The following is a 20,920-nucleotide window of genomic DNA, read 5'->3' on the forward strand; positions in this document are numbered from 1 at the left end:
TGTCTACATACGCTGTGGTATTATATAATTTCAAATGAAACAACAAAGATAAAGTGCTATTACATAACAGTGATATTGCTTCTACACCAAATGTATTGGACAAAAATAGCTACAAGCACACAAAGAGAGTGCCCAACGGCTCAGATGCTAGGGGAGGTGGGACAAGCTTAAAAAGATCACACCCGTGAACTGAGTGGTGTAAGGTCTTATATAGACTGATCAGCTGTGGTCTGACGTAATGTCTGACGTAATGAAATCACACCTGTGTGAACTGGGTGACCATAGCAACCATGCTCATTTTTTGGTACGAAAAGACAGACAGACAAACTAACAAAGCCAGTTGTAGGAGTGGTTTACACCACTCAAAAAACGAAACAGCTTTTCTGATGATACATTTTTATTAAATAATAATTATCATTAAAAAAGCTACATTTTCCAAAAATTGCCTTTGTGTTTGACATCAAGAGAGACAAAAACTCATTCAAGATGTGTTTTTTTTGTGAATTAAAAGATACAAAAACTCTGCCATCAGGAAATACATAAGCAGGCGACATGCTCGCTAAAAGAATACACACACATTCAACTTCATGAACACTCAACTGCTGTGCCATTTCTGAAAATACTACACTGTGTTCTGTGAAAGTATTATCAATTATTCATGTCAGAACTACTGGACAGACACATTAAATTGTACAGAGACTTACATACTCTCCTGAAATGCTTGCTTGCTCACTCACTCACTTACTGTACACACAACATTCCATCATTGTATAATGATTGATCATTCATCAACTTATTCACAATCTTTTGGGACTACCCTCTTTCTTGTATCTGCTTTGTGCTTCATTCTCTATTAGACTTGAACTCAAGTCCAGAATTTTGAATGTCCATAGGAAGGAAATCTGAGCACAGACATAATTGTTACTATCTAGGCTTGACTTACACTTTGTTATGCGCCGCGTAGCGCACACAAAAAATAGCCAGCCGCTCTACAAGCTCAAATTTCTGGCGTGTGACACCAGCTCACACTGAGGTATAGATCAGGCTTAAGTATGAAGGAATTGACAGGAACAACAAATGTTCATATCTTCAGTCAGTCCACACAGCCTTACATGACCACTACACTAAATGTATCCATCAACAAAATGTCTAGGCTCCATTCAACTTTTAACTGCAGGAGCAAACAAGTTTTCCAACGACGGGAAGCCCGTCTGATGTGAAGCAAATGATAAGAATCTTTTTTTCTTTTAATGTAAGTCGTTCTTTTTGCTGTAGTGCAAGAAGCCAAAATCATCCTATCAAAACCATCCCACGGTGGAATGTGCCAGGCCATGGCCAATCTGTAAGGTTTCCTCCACATTCTTGGTCCAGGGTTAAAACCACACTGATGTATAGCATGGCCATCTAGCTACTTCCCTGATAATTTCCATTTAATTTCTTTTTAAACACCAAAATAGCTTCACAATATTTTGTTATCATAGTTTTTACCTGGGACAATGCTGAGAGACAGGCACTTCACCAAAACCAAATGATACTGTATGGATGGCGTGCAATAAGTATATTGTAGGTCGTCAGTCATCACATTTTGGGGTGTGTATTAAGAGGTACTGTAGCCTGGTTCCAGACCCTGAATCGCTAGCCACGCCCCTTAATGGACTGAAACGAAATGCAGGAATGACTGAGTAGATCAATGCAGGGCTCCAGAGTCCATGCACCCAAAGATCTGTCCAGTGCAACCATTTTCTTTTGTCACACCAGTGCACCTTACATTTAGCAGGTCAGTCTGTGTGTGTGTGTATGTGTGGTGCACCTAAATTATATACTGGTGCACCCATTTGAAAAAGTTACGTGCACCTGTGCAACCAACTAAAACGTTTGTCTGGACTCTGGAGCCATGCAATGAGCTGAGAGTGAAAGAATGTATTATATGTTTGATTGATTTATTATTACATACTTTTATAATTAATCCTCGCATTTTGATCCTGGTGTCTGCTCCCCCTTCATATGTTACTCACTCATTTACCCCTAGACTTATGATTTGTAACAACCATATGTGTTTGTGTTTGTTGAGAGAGGCAGACAAACAGGCAAACAAGACTGTGCTGAGTGGATCAGAACCAGTACTCCATACAAACCCATATGAAAACTTTAAAAAGTGCCAGGAATGAATTTCAGCTTAGCCATCATGGTACCATTATTGCTAGAGGTTATTATTATTAATAACATGAAAACAATTCTAAAGTTTGTGGTTGTGCTTGTTACATCAGGGTACATGACATGACAAAATATGAACTAGGCTTGATTATTGTCCATCTCCACTGATAGACAATAATCAAGCCTAATTCATATTTTGTCATGCAACCCGTGTAGCTTGACCAGATGAATAGATTTTCAATTATTTTGTTGTTATTATTATCGTTGTCTGACAAAGCATACATTAGTCTTCATGTTAAAATATATGGTGAGGATAACAGAAGACCCACGAGGAGAAAGACATTCAAAAGCCGGAAGAAATGTTCATTGGAATGCATACATTGCTTCCTTGTAGGTGACCCTTGGTCAGTCTCACTTTGTAGGTGTTCTGAGGTGAACGTGGGTCTCTCTGAACATGTTTTGTGTGGGTAGTGAGCCGAGTCAGGATATTAAAAGAAGGAATCCTCTCAGATTACATACAGGTTGTAGCCTCTGGAAGACGGCGGAGCTCCTTCTCAATGATACATCGCAGGTATGTATACCTGTGTAAACACATGTAGACAAATGGAGAGATGTGTGTGAGTTGGACAACAATTTCAGATTCGGACCAGAGCTTGAGTAATAATTTTGCCCTCCTATGAGACACAGATTGAGTAGAAAAGGATTGTGCCATTTTATCATGATTATTAGTGAGGACCTATTATATGAAGATACAAGTAGGTTGAAAAGTGGTGAAGTGGTCCTTTAACCGATTCATTATGAAGTGGTGCCTGTTGGGCACTGGCCTACTTGGAACGATGCAAGTTGGTTTACATATCTTCTCAAGTTATTGTGGGAGTGTCTGTGCCCTTCACCGTGGAGGTGCTGGTACTAGGGGCTGAACTAAATTGTGTGTAGTTTGACTTGGAGACACTCTCTGGGCTGGGCATGGAGCTGGTCTGACTGGAGCTGAATAACTGACATTTAAATTTAATCCTGTGATATCACAGGATTTAAAATTAAGTTAAAAACAAAATTAAAAAAAAGAACACTGCCACATAATTTTGCATTATGTCATCAACATCACAAAAAGGGGATTTGAAGTGGCCCTTTAAGCTACCCAGCAGCACATAAAGTAATACATTTTACCAGCTGCAATATTTAAGTGATTTTCACATGAATGTATTATTACAATATGATCGTGAAATGGGCCGTATTTCTACTTTGGTACTCTAATATATTTTGATGGCTATACTTTTGTACTTTTACTCAAGAACAAATTTGAATACATTTGTTCTTGTGACAGTTATTTTACTTAACCCATTCAGGACAGGAACCCCTTTTGGTGTTTTAAGCATTATGTCATACTTTAGCTATTGAAAAATAGCAGATCTACAAGCTCATAGCGCGGCAACCGAGTGCCACGCTAAGAGCTTGTAGATTTGCTATTTTAGAATTTTTATGTGGCTTTCACCTTTATTTTATATTTTTTATAGAGGGATAGACAGTAGGCTGACAGGAAATGGGGAGAGAGATTGGGAGGTGACAACTTCTTCCACCACTGCACAGCCAAGGGAGTGCACTCTGCAGCAGTTGTACCTTCTCTTGAGTTTCTGCACCTCCCGGTCCTCCTCCTCCTTCAACTTGGTAATGAAACTCTTCAGGACAGGCATCTCAAATTTGATGTATTGTGCCACCTGGTGGAAGTTAAGGGGACATGTCATGACAAAAAAACTCAAAACTATTTTGTTTCATATAATCTGTGTAATCGGGGTCAAGTCAGCTGGCCCTTCATGGAAAAACCTACATCATATGTGACTTCTTCTCCCAGGTCCGGTTCCATGAGAAAGACCCTGCAGACCTGCTCACACGGACCATGCATCACCCTCAGTACCAGAGGATAGTCACTACGCTTCAGCTTCACACGCTCTAAAATATGGACAGACATGAACACAACATAACAAACAAGTTAACATCATCTGCAGACCTTTGAAACCATGAAAGCCATGAATGTTGTTATTTAGTCACTATAACATTACAGTAACTCAGTAAAAAAAAGCTGTGTCCTTCTCTTGCAACTGTGGGACTGTTAACCAGTTCTTGACTTACTTGACTTATTCCTGTAGGCTCCTAGGTGGAGCATAGGGCCGCAGTTAACCAGTTCAGAGAGACCATATTACACCAGTCCTTGTTTCTGTACACTGGTTTTGATGCTTGTACACATACTCTACAAGCACACAACGTGTCACTCTGCACTCTCTTTGTGTGCTTGTAGATCAGCTATTTTTGTCCAATACATTTGGTGTAGAAGGAAAAATCACACCCGTGTGAACTGAGTGGTGTAAGGTTGATTCAGCTGGAGTTTTTGTCCGATGTGAGGTATTATATAAGGTAAGGTATTATATAGCCTGATCAGCTCTGAGCTGACGTAATGAAATCACACCCGGATGTGATTTCACAACTGGCTTTTTTTGTGCAGAAAAAATGACCACGGTTGCTACGGTCATCCAGTTCACCCGGGTGTGATTTAATTACGTCAGAAATTATTTTGAACATAGCAACCATGCTCATTTTTTTATGCACACAAAAGCCAGTTGTAGGAGTGGTTTACACCACTCAAAAAAAGAGCAGACCAAGGTAGTGGGGGTAGTGGTGTAGTCGGGGTCCCTGCTTCATCTCTGTCTCAACTAAGGGGTCCTTGGCCTGAAAAACATTGAAGACCCCTGCTATAGATGAAGATTAAACGTTTGTCAGAGTGCTCTGACAAACGCTACCTAAAATAAACACTCACCTCCACTCGTATGAACAAGGTAGAGGGCGAAGTCATCCGGGCTGTTCTCTATCTTGAACTTGTTGAGGAGGACTCGTAGCACCTGAGGCGTGGTCATGTCGCTGTTTATCCGAACGTTAGTCACAGAGCCGTAGGCAGGAGTGAACACTGCTGTCTGAGGGAGCGGGACATTGTTAGTGTTATGTACAACTTCAGTGAAATCATGGGGAGAAAAGGACATTATTTCAAAGGAGATTAGGATTAGTGTTTCATGTTAGGGTTTGAATTTAACGCTAGATTAAAGTTAGCGTAAGTGATATGTGTACGCATGTAATGATTATGGGTAACGGGTTATAGGTCTTAAGGATGTATTGTGTACAGTAGTAGATATTATGTCATAGACATACAGTAACATATGTTTTGTTGTTCTGTGTGTGTGTGTGTGTGTGTGTGTGTGGTTGTATCACCTTATGGTTATAGAAGTGTCCATTGATGGAGAATCGATGTCGCCGTATCCTCCTCTGGTCGCTAGGTGACCGCCGCTGGCCCCGCCTCAGAACCCCAGCATCACTCTTTGTCCTCAGGAGTTGCGCGGAGCTCTCATAGTCCTCTGTACAACAGAAAGAAATAAAATAAAATCAGTCATGTTAAATATGGTCACACATAAACCTTTGTGGTCCTCCCATTAGCCAATTTGAATATATAAGCATAGGATTATGTAGATATTGTGACATGAGCCTAGATATCATCAGGGTTTTGGGATATTATGAGAAAAAACAAACGATCCGGGCACTCAGGAGTAAAAATGGAGGAAAGACAAGAAAGAGCTTTAGTCTTGCTGAATGATTGATTGTGCCTATGTAATTACAGTACCATCTAAAGTGCCGCCACGTGTATTTGGACACTTGCTAATTGTCTAATTACTTAGCTGTTCTCACATGTTTTAGCAAAATGTAATGAGTTTGTTTGTCTGTCATATTTATTCTGCCCTGATTAATACAAGGCAGTTCGTTGCCTTGTATTAATATAAAGGCTTTTCCTCCTTTTTTACATTGGATTTTGATCCTTTTTGATCCTGTGAACACCATTGAAACTTATCTCCTGTGAGCACCTGGTTGTCCTGTTTCTTATTATTACGATATCGATAGAATGTTTAGAATAGTTTTATTTTGTTCATATAGCCCAGCCTACAAACCCACCTTCTGTCTCATCTTCCTCCACTGCATTGTCCTCTGAGTCTGCTGTCACTTCCACCGTGGGAATGTTTTGCTGTGTCTGCTGTTGCCCCTCTGTGTTATTGGGTGAACTTGGAAAAGCAAGGAGAACAAAATATAAACTGACAAAGCTGAGCACATGTAAACAAGTACTACATTCATTCAAAAACAAACAAAAAAACCCATCTCAAACCCCCAATGGTAACCTTGGATTTAGGTCATTCCAACACAGAAATGACCTGTGTGCCTATTCTCTCAAAGAGAATGACATACGGCTTTCAACCAGTCAAACTGCATACCCATGATTAGGCCTACTAGGCTTCATTTTAGGGGGGAAAACGGAGGTACCATTTAAGCCCTATTTAAATAGAATAGTGAAAATAGAAGACATACAAGCTCACAACGCATCACACTATTTTGGCTATTAAAAAAGGGAAAAAGGCACATCTTTGTCTCCTATTAGGACATGCCCAACATAGGGACCAGGTTGAAAGTGGCTAATGAATGTACGGCTGCAGACAAGAAAACATGTCTATAACATGTGTGTTACATACAGTACATGTCACATTTAGATGATTGGGTGTGGATTGAGACACACTGATAAGAATTAGATTAGTGTGTGCAAAACATTCTCAGACGTGGAGAAACTAAGTATGCAAAACATAACTGAATTTGTGGTTAAATGATTAGGTTAGTCTAGGGAGACTAGACTTGAGCCCCTTGAAACAGATATGGATAGTGCTACCCTCAGGACAAAACAAACTGAGACCTGACACGGATTATCATCAGTAGTTCAGTAAAGTAAACACTTTGGACATCTGCAGTGCTTCGGTTACTTAAATTCTCTTTTTGGTGTTAAAACCGCTACACAATGAGATAATGTCAACAAATTACAAAACAAATTTCTTTGGCTTTATACTAAGTTCTTGTCAGTCCCCACTTGATCTATAGCTGCTCTCATTGACCCACTACACTTCTCTAAAGTATTTCCGGTAAGTGGGGTGTAACTGGAGACAGCTCCTTACCCCTGACAGTCCAGAGCACAGCCAGAGTGCCAGGAGGTGGAGGATGGAGGCGGGCGGATTCGTTCATGGTCATCCTGCATCTGAAGCCTGATTGGCCGACGTAGGCCCCAGGAGATGTTGAGCAAGCCCTCAACAATCAACTCCCCCTCTTCCTGTTATGGAACAGAGCTTTGATCAATACACACAGACACACGTGCGTACATACATGCACGTATTGTGAGTGGGCATATGTATAGAAAGAGGCTCAGCTATGCATTTATGTGCGTGCACAGTGCACACACACAGTTATGAAGGATGAGGGTGAATGAAAGCTGGACAAACATGGACATGAGGATAAAGCTTTCTGACTTTTCATAGCAACACGCGCGCAAACACGCACACTGTATATTCACCCTTCCATCATCCAAACACATGTTGGCCACCCAAAATCCACACAAATGTATTAAACCTAATTTATACTTAGTTGCGCACCGAAAAAACCATTTTCATGAAGTATAAATCACCCTTTATACCCACTTCTCTGTGCCTCAGCTGCAGGTTCTGTCCGTCATAGTAGAGGTTGTATGTCTTCAGGTGTGTAAGGACAGTTGACCTGGAGACAGAGATTTGTTAATGTGAAGATTGTAAGGGTGAAGGAATAGTCCTTTCTCTACCTCACACTAGTACCCAGTGCTCACACTGAAACAGCTTTATTAGTAACGCCCAACCCATATATTGATCTGACCTATACATCGAGACATTATTTGAATTTTTTGCAGACATCTGAATCGGCAGTTATGCATCCGAGGTGACGCGATTTCTTTTTACCACTTTCAACCTTTCTGGGCAGGTCATCTTGGTGACTTTGAACTGTACCCATTCTACAAACTGTTAATAACAGTTCCAACTAGAAAAAGTGCCCTTCTGGGCACAGGTCTCCACCAGGAGGATAGGAGTGTGTGAGATGTTTGGCAAAATGTTTAGTAGTAATATAAACATGTTTGCCTTGTATGGCAATTGGATGATTTGAGGCATTTTGTTCCAATCAACCTGTTTTGCAAAAATCAACCTGTTGGTGGCGCTATAACAGGCCAATGTGAAAAGGGTGGGATATATTCCTCAGCCTAGTAAGAAAATGTGTGAAAGATTTCACGTAAATTGCATGCTGTGTTCATGATTTGAGGCTTTTGTTCAAAACGGGGCAATCTTGCAAACTGTGAAAGCCAATTATAGCCAATTAAGGTGGAATATGAAATATCGGACAGATCCGACTTGAGCACATGACCATAGAGATACTGTGTAACGATTTGTGAGATTTTTGGACAGAATCTGGAGGAGTAATATCCAAAAATGTGTTTTACAAAAGTCGGCCTCCTGGTGGCGCTATAAAAGGCAGATGCGGAAAATGCAGGTCAAAGGTTTGTCCTTGGCCTCTAGGGAGTGTGCATGCAACGTTTCACGCAGATTGGTGCAGTTTTAGGTAACAAATGTGAAAAGCTGCCTCATGGTGGCGCTATAACAGGCCGTTCTGGAAAATGCGGGGCAGAGGTTCATCGTTGGCATCTAGGGAGTGTGTGTGCAAAGTTTGGCATCGACCGGGTTAACGGTGCCGGAGATTAGCTGGTAACGGACGGACGGAAGGACACACGGACACACGGACGGACACACACACGGACGGAGTGCAAAACATACTCTCTCCCCATCCCCATGCCTTCGGCCTGGTGGAGACAACAATCAGCTTGAGAACCACTGGTCGGGATCAGACATCAGAATGTCTGTGCTTATTAGTAAGCACGGTGAAATGGGCCCTTAACCCATTGATGCCTGATGCAACGTATACGTTGTTCTACCCTTGATGCCGGCGCGCTCTCTGCGTCTCATCAGCTATTGCTATACATGTAGCAACATAACTATTTAAAAAATAATTAATCCGAATTTGAAGGTTTTTAGAAACCTTAGGTCAGGCCCTAGAAGGCGTTCCCAGATTCGGCCTCAGGCATCAATGGGTTAAAGGTCTATGGTTATTTAATTGTGTAAGATTTATACTGGGGAGAAGTCTGAATCCCTCTGATAGTGTGGTGGAGTGCATGGGATACACATTATAAACTATAAAACACATATTAATCACATTGAGTTGAGCATGTGTGCAACAATTCATGTCTCGAAAGAGTGTTACTTTAAAGGACACTTTGTTTGTTTGTTTTCAACCAAGGTTCATATTTTAGGTTGATATTCTAGAAAGTAAAAGTGTAATTCTTTTGTTTTGCTTGCTCCTTTCTTTCGTTTTAGCGATTTTAGCTATTTTTGATAGGGGGGCGGGGGCATTCGAAGTGGCTAAATATGTATTTTATTTATTTATTATTATATTCCGTGATCTTTTGTGGCCAGATGAAATTTCCTGGGGCCTAGTAGGACTATAGTAAATAAAGAAATCACTGTAAACTTTTGTAAAGAAAATACCCGTACATACTTGTTCGAATGCCCCCTGCGGCCCCACCCCCCTGTCAAAAATAGCTAAAATGAAAGAAAGCAGCAAATGGAAGAAATAAATTAACACTACTTTCTCTAATAACAACCTAAAAACATGAACTTTGGTTGAAAAAACAAAAAAACAACCTTTAACTCCTTTAACTCAGAGAGTGTACAAATGTAACCAAATGGACTTCAGTTACAGATTAATGAATTAACACTGAAGAATTTGACTATGCATGCAGCACTAACATACATGGACAGCACAACACACAAGACATATATTTTGTGCAGAGATAGGCATATAGTACAGTATATAGTACAATTTTTGTCTGCATTTTGTACATGTAGGTCTCGTGGGTCTGTGTGCGTGACAGCTCTGTGCGTAGGCCTTCTCCTTACTTGCTGATGAACTTGTTCTCTCCGATCTGAACCCCATCCCGCACGTCATCCATTTTCAGACAGCATGAGAGAGAAGCGGCTGAGAGACAAAGGGACAACAGAGAGAGAGAGTGGTGGTGAGTTGGAGTCCCATGACTCCTCATGACCGGCGAGTATGCGTCCGAGGGCATCACCACACAGTAAAATCCAGAGTGTTGATCCTCAGAACTCTGAGAGTGTGCTCCAACCTCAATTAACTATTCGGATTTTGCTGTGTACACTGAGAGGGAGCCGAGACCAGTGGGCTTCCAGAGTGGAAAGTTAAGTTATCAGAGGATAAGAGATCATATGTATAGTATACTGCTTCTGTCGTCTACACATCTTGCTCTGTCACACTGAAGACAACCACCACTCTACTATTACTTCACACACACTTAACCAACCCACATCTCTCCATTCTCATTATCACTCCTCTAATCTGGGACTATTTTAGATGAGACATCAGGGGAACGCAATTCACTGCCTGGTAGAATAGATAGAACACAGTGGTTAGAAATGCTTATCCAACCCGAGGAAGGAGGTGGATAATCATTGCTTGCAAAAGTCTCAGTCAGAGTCATTTCGGTTGTGATGGAACAAGACAGCTGCTCTCCATGGCACTCTCTTCCTCTTCTTACACTTACTTCCTTTTTTCTTGAACCCTCTCCTTGTCTCCACACACACACACACACACACACACACACACACACACACACACACACACACACACACACACACACACACACACACACACACACACACACACACACACACACACACACACACACACACACACACACACACACACACACACACACACACACACACACACACACACACACACACACACACACACACACACACACACACACACACACGGCTTTCTGCCATCACCCTTAAGAATTTTCCGTCCTTCACAGCCACACTTGTGTATCCATGGAGAATGCGTGTGTGTGTGTGTCTGTCTGTGTGCGCGGGAGAGAGATCTTCCGGAAGGGAAGGAACAGGTGCAAAGCACATGGGCCAAAGCACATCGGCCAAAGCCTTTCAGTTGCTTAAACATTTATGTGAGTTAACCATACAGTAGTTAAGAAATGTCAAACACCAGGCCACACATACACTTATAAAACTTGATTCTATGGGCTAGCCTATGTACACCTATTCAAAACACGATTACACTTCACTTTGCACCCACTTTACAATGCCTCAATGAGACCGCAGCTGAAGGAATGACTGAGGGAAATGAACTGAATCTGCATACTGTAAATATATACAGTATGTGTGTGGCCTTGTTTCAAGAATCTTTAAAAGCTTACCGTAATGAAGACTGTGTGGTTGGTCTTGGTCGGCCACTGGTGAGAGGGAGAACCAGATGTGTAGAGAGGTAAAGAAAGAATAAAGAGATGAGAGATGTTGAGAGCCAGACGTTAGTATCCGCCGGTATAAATGCAGCTGCAGTATATCATCCACAGTTTGACTCTTAACAGATTCAAGGGCTTTTCCATACAACTAGCAGAGTTAATGAGCTGCTGTGTTTAAAGGAGGAGCTCCCCTTCCGTTAATCACTTCCTCCTTTACTGAGTCATTCACACAGGAAACTGACTGACTTCCTCAATTGGAACAACACTTTACAAATGCACATGCAAGCAAACCCCAACAGACCCGGGCAAAGACGCAGATGCAACCCCATGTGGTCCCTCTCTGCGACTTCCTCTAACAGTATAAACGCCTAAGAGCGCCTACATACAACATCCTCAACAATGCATGCTCTATTCTCCACAGTACAGCTGTAAACAAAGACATTCAAAAACCCACTGACGTGCTGAAAGCTGTGACAGGCTTAAACGTACAGTGCTGATAAACACAGGTCGTTCATCTCTGACACTAATGAGTTTTGTAATTGTGGCCAGATGAAATATTAAACGCCAATCAGCCTCACCCAGTGTTGTGCTCTATCAATATTTCAGCGCCCATATTAGGGCCTGTCAAGCCCACAAACACGCATCATTGACCGAGACAATGAGATGCATTAGTCTTTAATACCATGGTTGTGGTCAAGGTCAGTGGTGCAGACTCGATAATGAGTTGTGCTTGTGGTCTGATACAGTCCTGTCATATGTAAACAATGTTGTATCTGTCTTGTTGCAACGGGTCACAAGATTAAGAACAGCTGGGTTTCAAGGGTCAAATAAGGTGTCATTTGACAACAAAATTCTAATGCTCTCCTAAATTCCATTATGTCCCTGATAAAATGCTATAATCTGATGGATTGGTCTGGAATGGTCATGAACCACATAAAATGGAATAATTATTCAGGGACCAAGGCAAATAGTTTCAAATCAGCACTTTAAAATGGTTGTGGCACTTAAACAAAAGTACATTTTAAAACCCTGTGCAGTGGAAGTGATATGCTGTCTCTAGTAGACACAGTGTTTATAGTTTCAAGCCGACATGTACTGTAGATACATTTTTAACCAAATGAAAACATCCTATACTAGCGGACATTCTGAGCCAGGGTTGATCTAACAGTACACCAGAACATGAGAGACCAGGACTCTGTTCTATGTTCTAGATTGGAGTGAGTCCAAATATAGATCTAATATTATTTATCCTGTATTCCCCTGCAGCAGCTCATTACAGCAGCCAGTCCACAACCTCTCTCTTGGGTTCACTCTCTCTTTTGCTTGTTTGTTTCATGTGAGACTATTCCTTCCCTAGTATCCAATAGCTTCTTTTCTCCCCTCTTCGTGGAGTTGTATTTCCTCCTTTGTCTGCTGCTTTTTATGTCCCGTATTGACTGTGATCTCTCTCTGCAGTTGGCCTTTCTCTCCTTCTCTTGTGAGAGACTGGATCACCACGCTATTAAAACTCATGACCACAATTTCCTGACTTCCTCCCCCCACATCACCCTGTCTTTTTCAGACACACTGTGTGGACCAGATGTCCCCCTTTGCGTGGGACAGTCCCTCATTTCCAAGACTTTTTAGGCATCACCCTTGTGACAGGCAGGCATCAGTGTTCAAATCCCTAGTCCCCTAATAGTTGTCTTTCTCTTAAAGCTCTCTCGTTGTCTCTTTTCCTGCAAGATGTCTTTTTAAGCCTGTTAAAATAACATGAGACATATCCCTTAGGTTACAGTACCAAGTTGGCCAGACCACCCATGACCAAAATTAGCATTTTAAAACAAAATGTGAGACACCAGAGTGGTTTAATTAATAACAAAATGATAGGCAATATTAGACCTATGGTTGAATATGACATCAAGGCAATAAATAGCAACATACTTCTGTCCCTCAAATGAACAGTTTTGATCTGGTCGAGCCTAGCCACACATGCAGACTTATTTTCTGCCCTCTCTGCCTCTGAACCTCTGTGAACTGCTTTGGTTGGGGGGGGGGGGGGGGGATATAAAGTCCAAACCTTCACTGCCTGCTTTCCACCCCCACCTTTCTTCAGCTTCAATGTTCTGTTCAGCCTCTATGCCTGCCTCACTATTGTTATCATTGTCATAGCAACCCCACAAAACATCTGAGATCCAGCAACTCAGTTAGGAATAATTGTGCCAAATAGTATGCATGCTTTCCCTTTATCCCCTAGGCCGTTTTGTTGTTATTAAAACTGCATGTGTCTTGATCTCCAGTCTAAATCTGTCTCCCAGCTTCTCTACGTCAGGCTGAAACTGTACCTCCTATTAATGATTAAAACTAAAGACCACTACATTATGAATTCTCTCCTGACTTTGGAGTGGAAAATGTGTCCCTTCTGCTTGGCAGTTTACCGCCTAAGTTTAACAGAAGGTTATGGCCATAAAGTACTCCCTTGTGTGTCTGTGTAGACAAGAAGAATCCTACTGTTATGCAATCTGTTCAGACTCTTCTTTCGACAGTCACATTACATAGACAACTGCAGCCCACACGCTTTCACAGAGAGTATGCTAGTTTATTTTAGACAAATCCTTCCTTAGTGTAAACTTGAGCATGTGGATCATATTATTGAAACGCACAAGTGCTTTTTATTAATTTGTGCCATTAAATTCCATTTGTGCAACGCAAGGATCTTGATAATATCAGTTTGTCGCGCAATCAACCACGATAACTAAACCCCGATAAAATCTATCATATTAGTGAATCGAACATAATGGCAGTGATTAATTATTTCAGAGATTTAGCCTGTTTATTAGGAATTGAGATCTGGAATAACAGACTCGCCTACTTACGGAGCCACTTCTGTCTTGGGAGTCGGCGATTCTTGTCGAGTTTAATGATGTTGTCTGATCAGGCTCGTTTGTGGAGCACGCGTGTTGACTGTACAACGTACAGTACGGTCAACTGGCTCCTTCTGCTGTTGTCGGAGTCGGAGACAATCAGTGGTGCGCACACTGTGGGATGTACAACATTACCGGCGGAGGAGGACCCCATCTGTTCTAGCGGACCTCGTTGGCGTCTGGCCCAACGGCAACCAATCAGCTCACGACCTGACGCGCCTTTGTTCGTGCTGACTGGGTGCTGAAGATGAATAACTGGGAGACCCGAAAACAATGAGACCCCGGCCATGCACACACACACGTCACACACAGTGGTGAGCTGTGGATTTTTTAACTAAGGGGGCTATAATTTATGACGTCACGTGCACGTGCACGCGCATGCGCGCGCACGCGCATGTGCACGTGCACGTGCGCGGGCATGTGCACATAGCCACTCAGCTCAGTGCTAGTTGAAATACTGTATTCAACATGTGATTATTAATGTATTTATATTTCTTATTATTTTGTTGCATTGTTAATTTGTTGTTTTTATTTTTGTTTCAATTAATCAATTATTTTATTTTCCTTTACATAGACTCACCCACACATAAGTACTTAAAATAATCAGACAACTTTACTTCATCTTTACTTCAATGACTTTATTTTTTTTTAAAGACACAAGATGTCACTTACATTGCTTTCAACTTTCATAAGTCATAATGATCTAGGAATGGCCTGTCTTTCTGTGCCAGGTAGTATGCAGAGTTAAAAATAGCACACGTAGCAGTACGAACTGATGCATTATTGTTGTCATTGCATTTCTCAAATGGCTGATCTTTTGCAGATGCTTGTATCTTTTCTGCCGCCTTGTGACTCTGTGTCTCTTTGTGTAGTCCTATTTTCTTCCGAAGATTTTTCATCAGGTAGATTCTGTCCTTTCCACTGGGTGTAACGTTGTAGCTACTCCATTGGTCTGACAAATGTGCCCCCTTGGCCTTGTGGACGGATAAACCTGGAACAGAAGAGCATGGCTTGCACCCCAATTTCCCATCTTTACAGTCAAGCCAGGGGTGTTCCTCCTTCTTCTTAGCCCACTTCTCATCTGTCCATAAATCGGGGAATGGTGAATATGAAGAAGAATCAGTGGTGGATGAGGAAGTCTTGTCAGGAGTACAGCCACTATCTCCCAGCTATAAAATGAACAAAGTAAAAAAGAACACATTAGAAACAATTACAACAGGTTAGAGACAAGAGAGACCAATTGTCTTTCATTGTGAGAGGAATGTAAACACATTCAACCACACAGAGCTGTTCCCCATCCCCCACATTTGAGTGAGCCCTGAATTGGTCATTGAGACACATTCAAACACATTCCATGACTGGTTTAACAGGTTTAATTTAAATGAACAGTAGGCTAAATGAAAAGCAAACACATTTATTTGCACTTAATTGCAGTGGTGTACAGTAAGACGTGTTGAGAGCTTGTAGATTTGCTATTTTAACATTTTAGTACTTTGGTACATTAAGTACGTTTTGATACCAATACTTTTGTACTTTTACTCAAGTAACATTTTGAACACAGGCCATTAACTCCCAAATATAAAAAAGGTAAACAGGGTCCCGAAAGGGGCTAGCCATTAACCTGTAACAAAGTATTTCTACATTGCAGTATTGATACTTTTACTTAATAATTAATAACAGAACATGTAACACTAGTGCATAGTCACATTTGTAATGATTATATGCCAAATTTAAGAAAAATAAAAATAGTAGCCCCATCTGATAATAAATAACATATGATTTAACAGTTACTTGCCTCAGTGATGGCTTCCACAGACGGTTGAACAACTGATAATCTTCTTTGAGCTTTGAAAGTTTTCCTCCCCTCCAGCGGTGGTGCGGTTTTCGGATCTTCTACCACAGCCGTTTTGTTTCCCAACAACAGCTGAGACTGAGCGTCCACATGCACGGGTTTTGTAGGCGTCGGCGTCGCAACAAAACACAGTTTCCTCTGGACTCCTGTCTTGTTGTTGTTTCCCAACAACAGCTGAGTCGGAGCGTCCACAGGCACGTGTTCTTCAAGCAGGCGGGTAGGCGTAGCGAAACTGAGTTCTTCAAGCAGGCGGGTACATAGACATATATACATAGACGCCTCATTTGCCGCTGCAGTTCATTGGAGCGACGTGTATCCCAATGAAGGCGGAAGTGCAGTGCTGAAGGCTTTTTTTTTTTTAACAAATCTTTATAACAGTCATGACAATATACATTACAAAACAAGACAAACAAACAAACACAAACAACAAAGTTATTAACAATACAACATCAGAGCCAGGGGGGATTAGATTACTAACAGAAAACATTAAAGAGTGAACACAAAGCAACAGTTCTCCGCAGCTTTCTTATTTAGAAGTGCTGAAGGCATTTGCTGAAGGCGACTGCGTCGCTGCCCGAGTGACGTCACTCATTTGACTCCTCCATGTCTCTCGCTGTCACTCAAGTGACTACTGGCCAATCACAGCGCGTCTTTTCCGGGACTTATGTTACGCACGCGGAAGCTTGTCTTTGCTTCCGCTATTCTTCGCAAGGAATGTCGGGAAAATAGTGCCTTCAATTTTGACACACGCCTCAGAGCCGGAAGGGGCGTCTATGTATATATGTCTATGGGCGGGTAGGCGTAGCGAAACTGAGTTTCTTCTGGATGCATTTCTTCTTCTTCGGAGGCAAGGTGAGAGGCATTGTAGAATTCGCAGACAAGTGAAATACCTGACCTGTGTGGCTGTTAATACAGTGTAACTGAGGACGTAAGTGAGAACACAATGTGCTTTGCATAACATTGCTTTCTCACTTACGTCCTCAACCTGGCCATTGTTGTGTTAATGTTGACGGCTCGCGGCCGGGTGACGGTGAGTGCTCGCGCCAGCCCCCAGCCTGGGAACTAAGGGGTCGACGACCCCCCGTAGCACCCCCTTCAGCTCATCCCTGGTCACACACATACATAATAGAACACTACACTGGCCAACTAATTGGGTAATGGAAACCTCAACAGTACTGTACACATGTATACAGATCAGTGAGATCACCGGCACCAACAAACAGTCAGTAGCCTACTTATAGCCTACTACGGTTTGATTGATTGATTGAAATATTTATTAACAGTTTGCAGAATTACAGTACATTTCAGGCACAAACTCAATACAAAGACTGTTAACTGTGAGTGGACGACCCAATTAAGCATTACACTTGTTTACAAGAGGGTCCACCTTGTTCAATTCATCAAAACATTTATAGACGTACAATTAGATTGATTGATTGATTGATTGAAATATTTATTAACAGTTTGCAGAATTACAGTACATTTCGAGCACAAACTCAATACAAAGGCTGTTAACTGTGAGTGGACGACCCAATTAAGCATTACACTTGTTTCCAACAGGGTCCACCATGTTCAATTCATCAAAACATTTAGAGACGTACAAATAGACACTTCTATATAGACAAAGAGAACAGGAATTCATCATAAGACACTTCTATATAGTCAAAGAACAGAACAGGAATTCATCATAAAGGAGGTAAAAAGGGAAAAGAAACATATACATACACAGTGAGGGGAAAAAGGGGTGGGGGGATTCAGATTTTACGGGGGGCAGTTTCGAATTGCAGCCGTCCGTAGGTGCCCTTTGAGAGCGGTTTTGAAGGAGTCAAGGGATTCGCATGTCTTAATGACTGTTGGTAAGGCGTTCCACATTTTGGTGGCATAGGAGCAAAAATAATTTAGTCCCTTGTTTGTGCCGAATCTGGGTTGTACATGGTTCGTTGCACTCCCTCTGGTGTTGTGGGTGTGGACTTCGTTAACATTAAGGAAGTATCTAGACAGGTACATGGGTATCTTGGTGGTGTATCGAATCTTGTGGACCAGACCCATTGCAAGATGCTGTACTCTGTCGTCGACCCTAAGCCATTCCAGCCTGTCAAAGTGGGCAGTGGTGAGATGGGTTCGGGGGGTGAGGCCAAGTAGGAGCTTGACCAGTTTTGGGAAGTCTGGAGCCTAGTTTTAAGGGCCTTTGAGGTGCTGTGGTACCAGGAGGTGCATGCATAGTCAAAGAAACCTTGTACGAGGGCTCCTGTTAAGGTCTTCAAGGTGTTTTTGTTGACCAGTGAGGAGATCCTGTAAAGGAATCTTGTTCTTTGGTTGACTTTTTTGATTACGTTGGTGGCCATTTTATCACCGGAAAGATTAGCCTCCAGGATGGAACCTAGGTAGGTAATTTAATCTTTTCGTGTGATAATATTGTCACCCACTCTAACCAAGAAGTCATTTGCCTTGCTGAGATTACTATTAGATCCAAAGAGAATGGATTCAGTTTTCCCAGGTGTAAAGATAGTTTGTTATCAGCGAGCCAGGTGCAGATTCTACCGAGTTCAGAGCTGAGGGCCTTTTCAACCTGCAGTTTGTTCCTGTCCGAGATTAGCAGTGCCGAGTCATCTGCGAACAGGAACAAGTTGCAGTCACAAGCTGATGTCATGTCGTTTACATATATTAGGGACAGTAAAGGCCCTAGTATGCTTCCTTGTGGAACACCACAGCTCACTGGGAGGGGGGGGGCAGTGTTCCATTCACCTCCACCATCTGTTCTCTCCCCTCCTGGTAGGATTGCATCCAGCTCACTGATGTGCTATCGAAACCAATTGCTTTTAGCTTGTTAACCAGTATGGAGTGGTTCACGGTGTCAAAAGCCTTTTGGAGGTCCAGCATGACCATGCCGCAGTATTTACCAGCATCCACCTCATGTTTGATGTGGTCGCTCAAATAGAGAAGGCATGTGTCAGTGGAGTGGGATGTTCTGAAGCCAGATTGGAACTAGTACATTAATTTATTTGTGGCAAGATACTTTTCAACCTGTTCATAGACTATTTTTTCCATCACTTTCGAGATGGAGCTTAGAATAGAAATAGGGCGGTCTGGTTTAAAGGGTGTGTTTGTTCAGTAACTGGCCCCCCTGTCTCCAGCTTTTTAATAAGCTGAACAGGTGGAGTTCCCATTTATCAGCTTCAATTTTATAGTGTTCCTCTTCCAATTTCTCCTGTTAATTTTCTTTGTGTCATCACTTTCACTTGTAGGCCGTGCTGCGAGGTCCCTTTTTGTTCGGTTTCGTTCCCGCGTCTTTGGCACTACGATTTCAATGCATATTTCCATAGACAATACCCTTCTGGACTCTGGGTTAAAAGTTCTCCGCATAATATCCTGCAGTATTTTGTCACAAGCCAGAAATGTATATACAAGTGTATAACCAAAAAACGAAAATCTTGTGCTGCTGTTTTTGCTTGTAAAATGTGTTATATTGATTTTGGCAACACCAAATCTTTCTCAAATGTCATAAATACATATACCTAACATCTGAAACAAGTATTGGTGCCTTAGTTTACTCATATGTGAATCTAGATCATGAAATGTAGCAAATTTGTTAAAGAAAACGCTTCAACTTAAGTGATTGGCACCTAGCACAATGAAACATACACATAGAAAAAGCTTATGTTTCATACATAAAAATGTCACAACCTACTGGGTAATGAAAGGTAGAAAAGAAAAGCAGCCCACCTTGGCCCAAAATGGCTGAGAATCTATCAAAATGTTACCACGCCCCCTAAATTGGAATAATGAAAAAAATGGACAAGACTAAAAATAAATCTACTAAAGGTCAGAATTATTACAACATATGGTATGAAACATTTATACAAGTACCACAAAGTGTCACAGCATCTGACATTTGCACATCACCCCACCCCAGCTCAAGTGCAGTTAGTCAGTCTATTTGCCAGCCCATAGAGTCCCATTGTGAACCCAGACATGTTGAGTACACCAAAGTTTTATAGTACAAATGTTGAGTATGTATGGGTCCCCAGCATGTAGAAACCGTCGGATGCTAACTTGCATATGTTGAACAATTATAATTAGCTTTAATGACCATAATCACCTACTGTATATGGACAAGATTTCAGCAATAGTCACGGGCCTTATGGATTTTTCTGCGCCAATCAATATTAAAAGGACTAAATTTGGCCCAGATGTAGTCCTGCTCTAATGATTTAGCTAGGGAACCCGAGCCAGTTACCTTCGGGGTCGCCATGGCGGCCAAATCCAATATGGCCGCCACATAAAACGCCTTCCTCACCAGCCATTTGCAGCATCCTGTTGCACACACACTAAAAGATCTGAGCCTTCTTGAGAAGAACAGAAGACCAGAGTAGTCAGACCAGTCCAACGACCTGTTCAGGTGCACTCCTAGAAACTTGTAGTTGTCTACATTCTCCACTACCTTAATATGTTGCTGGGAACCGGAGGTACACTCTTGGTCGTGCCATAGTCCACCACCATCTTCTTGGTCTTGCTAGCATTGAGCCAGAGGCTATTTGCCTTGCTCCAGTGCACAACTTCCGTAACCATGCGTGCTCAACAGTGTTGTTACCTGAGATGCAGGTGACAACTGACATGTCTTGTAGTTGAAGTGGAAGTCAGATGTTTATAGGGTGAACAGGTGACAGCACTGTGCCCTGGGGAGCGCCCGTGATGTTCACCAGCACCTCCGAACAGACAACCCTGCAGTCTCACATACTGCGGTCTGCCCGAGAG

At 42.0% G+C, this 20,920-nt stretch overlaps 1 protein-coding gene across 2 annotated transcripts; it reads right to left on the reverse strand.

Moving 5' to 3' along the window:
* Positions 1-399: 399 nt before the first annotated feature.
* rassf2b (Ras association domain family member 2b) lies at positions 400-14,406 on the reverse strand. 2 transcript variants are annotated; one of them, XM_079516301.1, is made up of 11 exons: positions 14,266-14,406; positions 11,366-11,401; positions 10,032-10,110; positions 7,698-7,773; positions 7,182-7,333; positions 6,142-6,248; positions 5,410-5,552; positions 4,964-5,117; positions 3,980-4,101; positions 3,772-3,869; positions 400-2,735 (listed from the first exon to the last, which is right to left on the reverse strand). In XM_079516301.1, exons 3-11 carry the CDS (start codon positions 10,082-10,084, stop codon positions 2,666-2,668), a joined length of 975 nt encoding a protein of 324 aa, XP_079372427.1. In that variant the 5' UTR covers positions 10,085-10,110; positions 11,366-11,401; positions 14,266-14,406; the 3' UTR covers positions 400-2,665. The 2 variants fall into 2 exon arrangements, with proteins under 2 accessions (XP_079372427.1, XP_079372428.1); XM_079516302.1 differs by lacking the exon at positions 14,266-14,406 and having other exon boundaries at positions 11,366-11,612.
* Between the last annotated feature and the right edge of the window lie 6,514 nt (positions 14,407-20,920).

The sequence above is a fragment of the Electrona antarctica genome (genome assembly GCF_951216825.1).
Source record: "Electrona antarctica genome assembly, chromosome: 12".
In the NCBI taxonomy this organism is placed as follows: domain Eukaryota; kingdom Metazoa; phylum Chordata; class Actinopteri; order Myctophiformes; family Myctophidae; genus Electrona; species Electrona antarctica.

What these genes read in the sequence shown, in the direction of transcription:
- rassf2b (XM_079516301.1), bottom strand. Translation starts at nt 10,084, where the DNA reads ATGGATGACGTGCGGGATGGGGTTCAGATCGGAGAGAACAAGTTCATC. An exon ending in GAGAAGAAGTCACATATGAT is followed by an intron (nt 3,870 to 3,979) that starts GTAGGTTTTTCC and finishes AACTTCCACCAG; the next exon opens with GTGGCACAATACATCAAATT. An exon ending in GTGCAGAAACTCAAGAGAAG is followed by an intron (nt 2,736 to 3,771) that starts GTACAACTGCTG and finishes GTGTTTACACAG; the next exon opens with GTATACATACCTGCGATGTA.